This window comes from Dromaius novaehollandiae, chromosome 16, assembly GCF_036370855.1.
Source record: "Dromaius novaehollandiae isolate bDroNov1 chromosome 16, bDroNov1.hap1, whole genome shotgun sequence".
In the NCBI taxonomy this organism is placed as follows: Eukaryota; Metazoa; Chordata; class Aves; order Casuariiformes; family Dromaiidae; genus Dromaius; species Dromaius novaehollandiae.
Window position 1 is genome coordinate 21,615,520 of NC_088113.1, and position 9,130 is coordinate 21,624,649.

The window sequence follows — 9,130 nt, forward strand, 5'->3', positions numbered from 1 at the left end:
GGGAACAGGGCACAGGGCCACGCGGGTGTGGGCACTGGGGTGCTGGGGACCGGGGCCACGCGGGTGGGTGGGAACGGGGCGCAGGGCCACGCGGGTGTGGGCACCGGGGTGCTGGGGACCGGGGCCACGCGGGTGGACGGGAACGGGGCGCAGGGCCACGCGGGTGTGGGCACCGGGGTGCTGGGGACCGGGGCCACGCGGGTGGACGGGAACGGGGCGCAGGGCCACGCGGGTGTGGGCACCGGGGTGCTGGGGACCGGGGCCACGCGGGTGGACGGGAACGGGGCGCAGGGCCACGCGGGTCCGGGCACCGCGCGGCTCTGACTGCAGGCCCTTCCTTGCAGGCCCCAGCTGCTGGTTCTGGTGCGCGCGGATCAGGAGCAGAACGTCGTGCACCCCCAGCTCCTGTCCTTCACTTCGCAGCTCAAAGCCGGCAAGGGCCTCACCATCGTGGCCTCTGTGCTGGAAGGGACCTTCCTGGACAACCACCCGCAGGCGCAGCGAGCCGAGGAGGTGAGGCCCGGCCCGGCTCCCGGCCGGCCGCGGCTCGGCACGGCTCGGCACGGCTCGGTGGCACGGTGCACCGGCGGGGAGCCGCGCCCTGGCTGCAGCCCCGGAGCCGCGGCGGCCCCGCGGCCACCACCGCGGCCTCGCGGCGAGCTGCTGGGGGGGGGGGGGCGAGCGGGGGGGCGGCCCCCCCGCGCCAGCCGGGCGGCGCGTTAATGAGATTAAGCCCTCGCGAGCAAACAGTTCCTCTCCCGCGCAGACACGCTGTAATTTCTCCAGTAAATAACGCTAATTGCCGCCCTGGCACGGGGACGCCCCGCGCGGCGCCGCTCCCGGCCGCGCCAGCCCGGCCCGAAAACACCTCCCGCCGCCGAGCCCGGCGCCCCGCTGCGTCCCGCACCCCCCAGCCTGCGCCCCACTGACACCCCACATCCCACAGCCTGCGCCCCACTGACACCCCACATCCCACAGCCTGCGCCCCTCATCCCTCACCCCCCAGCCTGCGCCCCACTGACACCCCCCAGCCTGCGCCCCACTGACACCCCACATCCCACAGCCTGCGCCCCTCATCTGTCACCCCCCAGCCTGCGCCCCACTGACACCCCACATCCCACAGCCTGCGCCCCTCATCTGTCACCCCACAGCCTGCGCCCCACTGACACCCCACATCCCACAGCCTGCGCCCCTCATCCCTCACCCCCCAGCCTGCGCCCCACTGACACCCCACATCCCACAGCCTGCGCCCCTCATCCCTCACCCCACAGCCTGCGTCCCACAAACATTCCTCATCCCACAGCCTGCACCCCTCATTCCACACCCCACAGGCTGCACGCACCCGGCACGCTGCACCCGCACCCAGCATCTCGCACCCCGCACGCAGCCCCTTCTCCCTGCAGAAGCCCCTTGCGCCCGCCTGGCAGGGTGCAGCTCCGGCGGGTGCCCGTGCTGGGGCCGGTGTCCGCCGCCGCTGACTGTCCGCTCCCTCCCGCTGCCAGTCCATCCGGCGGCTGATGGAGGCGGAGAAGGTGAAGGGCTTCTGCCAGGTGGTGATCTCCTCCAACCTGCGGGACGGCATGTCGCACCTCATCCAGTCCAGCGGGCTGGGCGGGCTGCAGCACAACACGGTGCTCGTGGGCTGGCCCCGCGGCTGGCGCCAGGAGGAGGACCACCAGACCTGGCGGAACTTCATCGGTAGGGACCGCCGAGCCGGGCCGGGGGGGGGGGGGGGGGGCCGGACCACCCCCTGCCTGCGGCGCCCCGGCTGTGCCCGGCCCCCACCGTTCCCAGCCGACGCGGCCCCTTCCCCCTCCAGAGCTGGTGCGAGAGACCACGGCCGGGCACCTGGCCCTGCTGGTGGCCAAGAACGTCGCCATGTTCCCGGGCAACCAGGAGCGCTTCTCCGAGGGCCACATTGACGTCTGGTGGATCGTCCACGACGGGGGGATGCTCATGCTGCTGCCCTTCCTCCTGCGGCACCACAAGGTAGCTCTGGCACCACGGGCCGGGGGCCAGGCGACCCGGGGCCAGGCCCCACCGCGCCGTGCCCACACCTCGCTCCCTCGCAGGTCTGGCGCAAGTGCAAGATGCGCATCTTCACGGTGGCGCAGATGGACGACAACAGCATCCAGATGAAGAAGGACCTGACGACGTTCCTGTACCACCTGCGCATCACCGCGGAGGTGGAGGTGGTGGAGATGGTGAGGGCCAGGACGGCGGCGCGGTGCTCTGCGCTGGGACGCAGGAGAGCTGGTCAAGCCCTGCCATGGGGACATGCAGCACCGTGGGGGACACAGGGCTGCAGGGACATGTTGGGCTGTGGGGACATGCTGCACCATGAGGACAGTGCTGGGGGACATGCAACACTATGGGGGCATGCTGGGCTGTGGGGACATGCAGCACCATGGGGACATGCAGGACTGTGGGGACACATGGGGCAATGCAGAGCTGCGGGGACATCCAGGCCAGGCTGGGGAGCAGGGGAGCTGCCAGCCAGGCCCCGCGGTGCCTCACGTCCCCCGTCCTGCAGCACGAGAGCGACATCTCTGCCTACACCTACGAGAAGACCCTGGTGATGGAGCAGCGCTCCCAGATCCTCAAGCAAATGCACCTCACCAAGAACGAGCGGGAGCGGGAGGTAAGGCCGCCGGTGGGATCCTGCCCCTCCGTGCATGGAGCCTGCCGGGCGCAGGCAGAGGTGCCGTGGGGCCGGGGCTCCCCTGTGCCCGCGGTCTGGGCGGCTGTGCCCGGCTCGGCCCCTGCCCTCGCCAACCCCATCCCCACGCAGATCCAGAGCATCACGGACGAGTCCCGCGGCTCCATCCGGCGCAAAAACCCGGCCAACACGCGCCTGCGCCTGAGCGTCCCCGAGGAGCAGGTCGGCGACGGCGAGGAGAAGCCGGAGGAGGAGGTAAGGCCCCGCGCGAGGCGGGTCCCGGGCCCGGTCTGCCGGCCCCGGCCCTGCACACTGTCGCCCGCCTCCTCTGCCGCAGGTCCAGCTCATCCACGACAAAAACGCCACCGCCTTCTCCAGCAGCTCCCAGTCCCCCGGCGACGAGGGGGAGACGGCCCCGGAGAAGGTGCATCTCACCTGGACCAAGGAGAAGTCCGTCGCCGAGAAGAACAAGAGCAAGAGCCCCGTCAGCCCCGAGGGCATCAAGGACTTCTTCAACATGAAGCCGTAGGGCCCTGCGTGCTGCCACCCGTCCCACCCTGCTCGGCACACGAGGGCCGGCGGCCGGGAGAGCCGGGGAGCGTCGGGGCGGCCGCGGGGGCTGGCGGGGCGGGGGGGCACGGCGGCGCGGGGCTGCGGGACGGGGGCACGGGCTGCGCACTCACCTCCGCTCTCTCTTTCTCTCCTGGCCGCCGTCGCTCCTGGCAGCGAGTGGGAGAACCTGTAAGTGGGGGCTCGGCACGGGGCCATGAGCTGGGTCCCGGGGGGCCCAGGGGGGCCGCGCAGGCTGCACCCGGCCCCTGCTGACACGTGCTGTCCCCCCCCCCAGGAATCAGTCCAACGTGCGGAGGATGCACACGGCCGTGAAGCTCAACGAGGTCATCGTGAAGAAGTCCCAGGACGCCAAGCTGGTCCTGCTCAACATGCCGGGGCCGCCCCGCAACCGCAAGGGGGATGAGAACTGTATCCTTCCCGCGCCGGCGGGCTGGTGGGGACCTCGCGGGGGGCTGGGGGCCGCGGAGCCCCCGAGGCCGGAGGAGCTCGCGCACGCCGCAGGGTGCTGCTCCGGCACCGGAGCCCGGCGGTGGGGCCGTGCGCGATGGCACCGGCATGCACGGGGTGCACGGGTGCCTCGGGCAGCGGCGCGGGGATCGCTGCTCCCCCAGGACGGGCTCAGCCCCCTTCGCGCAGAGCGGACCCTGCTCTCCCGGCCCGTGCATGACCCCCCCGTCAGCTCGGAGCTCCCCGCCGGCCCCGCGTCCCACACCTCCCCGTCCCGGGGGCAGGCAGCCCCTGCCCCCCGCTCCGGCCCGTGTGCCTCCTTGACGGCGGTGCAGACATGGAGTTCCTGGAGGTGCTGACGGAGCACCTGGACCGGGTGCTGCTGGTGCGCGGCGGGGGCCGGGAGGTCATCACCATCTACTCCTGAGACGCGGCGTGCCAGAGAGGTTTGTCGGCACCCCGATCGCCCCGCCGCCCTTGCACCGTGCTCCCGGAGGGAGGAGGGAAGGCCCGATGGCAGGCGGTGCGCAGACACGTCACCCGGCTTTAGCTGTGCCCCTGGTCTCTCCATTCGAACTGCAGCACCAGATACTCCGGGAGCATCCAGCACCAGAGCAGCTGTTCCTCATTGCGACATCACAGCACTGCTGTCCTTGTTTATATATAAATATATACAGTGTACCGTGGACTGAGCGCCGGAGCCAGCGCTGCCACGCCGCCCAGCCACGGCAGGGCTGCACCGGGAGCCCGGGCGCTGCCGCCCGCGTGGGACGGGCGCTCGGCCCCGCTCGCTCTGCCGCGACGAGCCCGCCCGGACGCCGTCGTGCCCTGCTGCCGCCCGAAGCTTGCGTCCTGCCTCCCGCAGAGGTGCTGGGAGAAGAGAGCGGCCACCAGCATGCTTTCCTCGCCGACGCTCCTCTCCCCACCTCGGCAGCGCCCGGCCCGGGGAGGGCGCTGGGGCCGCGTCGCTCCGGGAGGGGCCCCGCGTCGCTGCTGCCCGCGCCGGGCCGTGCTCGCCGAGACGCTGCCACGCCGGTTTGCAGGGGCCGAGGGGGCGGGAGGCTGGAGGGCCGCGGGCCCCCGGCCGGGGTGGGGGGAGCGCTCCTCGTCCCCCTCCCCATTGCCTCCGGGCTGGCTCTGCCCTGCTGCGGTCCCTGCTTGGAGCTGGGGTGTCCGGACCGGAGCAGGGTCCCCCCGGCCCCCGCAATGCGCAGTGCGAGTCTGAACCTCTCCCTGGGCGCGGGGAGCCGCGGGGGGGCCGCCAGCCCCCTGCCCGCCCCGGCGCCAGTGCTTGCTCGCGGCCTGGGCGCAGCAAAGTTGCCTCCCCTGCAGTGCAAACCGCCCGTGCGCTCCCTGGTCCCGGCCCCCGCGCGTGCGTCCAGCCCTGACCCCGCCGCGCTCCCCTCGCCCCGCTGCTTCGCTGCTCCCCCAGCCCGGCGCTCGCGGCAGTGCCCTGGGGCTGCCAGGACAGGCCGGACGCGCGGACAGGTTCAGCATACGCAAAGTCCCGTGGGCGGTCGTGCAGCCCTGCTCGGGGGTCCGGCAGGGCCCTGCGGCGGGGCGGCTGCGGGGGGGCTCACCCCCAGCCCTGCACCTCCTGCTCCCCGCGGTGCCGCGCGGGCAGAGCCGAGGCCCTCCGCTCCCCGGGCTGGCGGAGCCCCGGCGGCAGCCGCCACGCACGCCCTACCCTCGGCAGCGGCTGCAGACCCCCCCCCCCCCCCCCGAGCATCTCTCACTTTAGAGAAACCGAGGAGCTTTTAACAAATGTGAATGGTTCTAGGAACCACGCAGGAAGCGGTGCTGAGGGCAGCCAGGGAGCCCCCGGCACCCTGCCCCGGCCCCATGTACATAGTGTACATAATACAGTACGTGTATTTTTAAAGTGATCATATTTATGTTAATAGAACCAGATGAAGTCTATATATAGAGATCTATATCTATCCTGAGAGATGCAGGGCTTTGCTAGCACCAGGCCGTGGGACGGCGAGGCGACGGCGGCTCCTCCGCGCCGAGGGTGCCCGTCCGTCGGCACTGCGGCGCTGGGAGCGGTGCGAGGGCTGCAGCCTCCCCGGCCACCGGCAGCCCCCGGGGAAGGGCCAGATCGCCGGTTCATTCTCTTCTCAATTTAGCTTCTTAAGAGTTTTCAGGGAAAAGAAGTTACAGACTTTTCTGAACTTGTTTCACAGCAGATTTGAGCTTCCACTCGAAGTGCAGCCTGCTAAGAGTTGCCCTCTCCTGGCAGCGCTGGCTCCTGCGCGCCAGCCTGGCCCGAAGCGGCAGCGGTTTGTCCCCCGCAGCGTCTGCCACAGCAGAGCTGGCCCGGCAGAGCTCAGGTTTGTCCCCTGCAGCGTCTGCCGCAGCAGAGCTGGCCCCGCGACTGGGGCGCTTGCCCCTCCTGCTCCTTTCCAAGCCCCCCGAGGCCGCTCCTCGCCCCACCCGCAGCCGGCACTGAGGGAGCCGATGCTGGGGCATCCCCGTGGCAGCAGCTGGCACCGGCTCCGGCAGCCCTCGCTGGGCTGCTTTGCTGGGAGAGGGTTCAGCACCCGGCCCCTTGCTCGCCCACCCTCCCGCAAGCTAAGGCCCTCGGCAGCGCTCTGCCTCTGCGCAGGACAACGCTGACCCTCGCGCTCACGCCACGCTCTGACAGAGCTCTATGGGGCGGCTTGGGTAAAAGGCAGCAGGTTTTGCCGGGGGGGATTGTTTTTTTGCTTTAAGATACTACTTGGACACACTCCGAGACCAAAACCAAGCCCCTTTTGTGCCTGCTTGTACCTTGCTCCCCCGTTCCCATCACTCCCAAAGTGCCTCCCCTCTCTCCAGCAGCCCTAAGCAGAGCCGGGCTGTCTGCCGCGGCAGCTCAGCTCTCTCCGGGGATGCATCAGCCTGTACCGCAGACTTTAGCATGGGAGACAGTCCCAAGGGACTGGTCTCTCTCTGCCAGGGAGCTCAGCGTTAGCAGGAGGTGAGTGTCAAGGTGAGCTGAGACAGTTTCAGCACAGGCGCTCTGGGCTGATTAATGGAGCAGATGGGCAGAGCAGCGCTCTGCGGTCATGCCTCAGCCACTTGGAAGCCGTTAAAAGAGCAGGCAGGCATCTGCAAGTGAAAAGTCCTTTGGCTTTGGGCAAAGGCAGCCCCACAGGAGCCAGGATTTGCTAGTATTCAGCTGCTCTGCCCCTTGCAGCTGGTCCTGCACCACCACTCCCCCCCCCCCCCCCCACGCTCATACGCTGTTTGCAGCTTCCCAAAATTATCTGTGAAGCACTGCTGAGGGAACGGGGGAGGCATGCACACTAAACTGCCCACTCATCTCACGCGCTGGCATCGCATTTGTTTGGCCTGGAACGGCTGCCAACTGCTCTGCCTCTTCTAAAGATGCCATCCACTCCCCGCAGTCACCCTTTAATTACAACGCGGCTATTGCCTTGCCGCTGCTCTGATCCTGCAGCCGTGGAAGGCTGCCCCGCAGGCAGCAAGCCCGAGCCCCTTCTCCCCTGCCGCAGGGAGCAGACCAGCACTGAGCTTGACCGCAGAAGCGGGTTACCCAAAGCAGCAGCAGCAGCCGCCAGTGGCCTGTCTCTGCTGAGACAGCATCCATCCTAGCCAGCGCCAGAGCAAGGCAAAAAGCTCTTCCTTTAACGGCACGTGCAGGTTACCAGGGGACAAATCCATGTACCCAGCAGTGCTGAGACGCCAGGCCAGAGTCTGCCCCTCTGCTGAGATAGGGCTGCTTCACCAGTTCCCCAGCGTCTGCAAGACCGATCCCATTCCTCCTCAGCACCGTCCGACCTCCCACCGTTCCCGAGCAGGAGCAGGGGTGCAGCTCCAGGCACAGGCAGGGCTGCCCCAACGCCCCTGCCAGGCAGATTTGGCTGTGGCAAGAAGGGTGCTGGTTTCCACAGCAAGTTCTCAGTTGCCTTTGGTCTGGAGAGGGCCAGTTTTAGCCGACGGCACTGCATGTTAGTTTACAACCCAGCCCTGCCCCTGCACGCTTGGCCTCTGTGCGTTTGGTTTCCCCGTGGAGCACCCTTCTGCTGTTCCACCTCGGTGAAGACAGTGTCCTCCTGTGGTAGAAATGCAAGTTCCTTTTCGGCACATGCGCAGACACGTCCAGGTTTTTGTTTCAGACAGGAAGGTCTTGACCCCCCAGGTTTGTTCTCCAGGCAGAGCTGCTGCCAGGAGCAGCGCTGAGTAGACGCTGTCGCCAGGAAGGTGGAACAGCAGCACGACCCCGCACAGTCAGAAAGCAGGCGCAGCCCCAGCCACGTCTGGTGAGCACGCTGGCACCGGGCAGGCAATCAGCACCGGCACCTATCAGCCGAGAAGCTGAGAGGGGGGCTGCTCTGTTCCTCCTTCCAGCCGGACAGTTACAGGGCTCCATGTCCGCTCCAGCCACTCTGCGGTACAGGTAACAAACCACAGCACAGCACTTGCAGGGGACGCGGGCAGAGTCCAGACCGGGTCGGTGTCGTTCAGTGGCTGGAACTAGAGGAAGGACTGGATACTGCGGAGGGCACGTGAGTTGCACTAGACGAGTCAAGACCCTCCTCTGCGTAGCAGGACTAACGACTAGCAGAAAGACCAACAGGTCTGAGATTTGCTGGTTACAACACTTTCTGTGCTACATGTGCAATATATTTGTTATGAATGTTATCACAAAGTCAATTCATTCACTAATCTTTTAATCACTGTAGCTAGATGTTCTACGTCCATTCAAGTGACTTTTATTCGAGTGCAATATTTCAATAGACATGTAGTGACCTAGTATGCTTTGTGTTTTAGAGAATCTGTGTGCAGAGCAATGCAATTAAGTTTAAAACCTTGTAAATAAAACAGGTTGCAAACCAAAAAAAAAGAGTATTAGGCTTGCATTTAATTTTTGTGAGTGTTTCAGTATCGGGCATTAGGCCGCCTCAATACAGACCCTGTGTTCTCTGTGCAGGTATTAATGGAGGAGTGGCTCCTCAGTTGTTGAATGCTCCCTGTTAATGCTTTATTGCTTTAACTGTATTAATTTTTTTAGACTCCTGTCTGCACAAAATGCAATAAATGATTTTACTACACCCTTCACTATTTGCACGGGGAGTTTTCACTTGTTTCTAGGGTCTCCATAACGTTTTTTCACTTGGCTGGTATTTCCCTAACAAGGAGCAGGCAATGACCGGGAGCAGCAGATTGCAGAGGAGGTGAAACATCAAGGATGGAACAGCTTCTCACAAGTGCCACAGGTCCCATGTTTAAAGCTAATAGAAATTTCTGACCACTTCAGAAAAGATGCTTTACCTGTTTGCAGTAGTGCAGCTTCCTGTAAGGGCACATGGGCTGCTCTGCTTGATACTGTCTGAATTGTCTTAATTCACTGCATGGGAATAAGTATCTATGAAGTGCTTTAAAACTAAAGGAGTATAAACTGAGACAGACTACAATATCCTTACAGCTGGGCACAGTAAAATT

At 65.8% G+C, this 9,130-nt stretch overlaps 1 protein-coding gene across 2 annotated transcripts in view; it reads left to right on the plus strand.

The window, feature by feature from the left end:
* SLC12A5 (solute carrier family 12 member 5) overlaps nt 1-4,725 on the plus strand; it is a 36,171-nt gene extending 31,446 nt beyond the window's left edge. For both annotated transcript variants that reach the window (XM_064521755.1, XM_064521756.1), the window contains exons 17-26: nt 345-513; nt 1,503-1,698; nt 1,820-1,989; nt 2,073-2,204; nt 2,534-2,641; nt 2,792-2,914; nt 2,997-3,184; nt 3,386-3,400; nt 3,507-3,640; nt 4,015-4,725. In XM_064521755.1, coding sequence (XP_064377825.1) covers nt 345-513; nt 1,503-1,698; nt 1,820-1,989; nt 2,073-2,204; nt 2,534-2,641; nt 2,792-2,914; nt 2,997-3,184; nt 3,386-3,400; nt 3,507-3,640; nt 4,015-4,106 — 1,327 coding nt within the window. In that variant the 3' untranslated portion in view covers nt 4,107-4,725. The remainder of the gene's footprint in view (nt 1-344; nt 514-1,502; nt 1,699-1,819; nt 1,990-2,072; nt 2,205-2,533; nt 2,642-2,791; nt 2,915-2,996; nt 3,185-3,385; nt 3,401-3,506; nt 3,641-4,014) is intronic.
* Nucleotides 4,726-9,130: the final 4,405 nt, after the last annotated feature.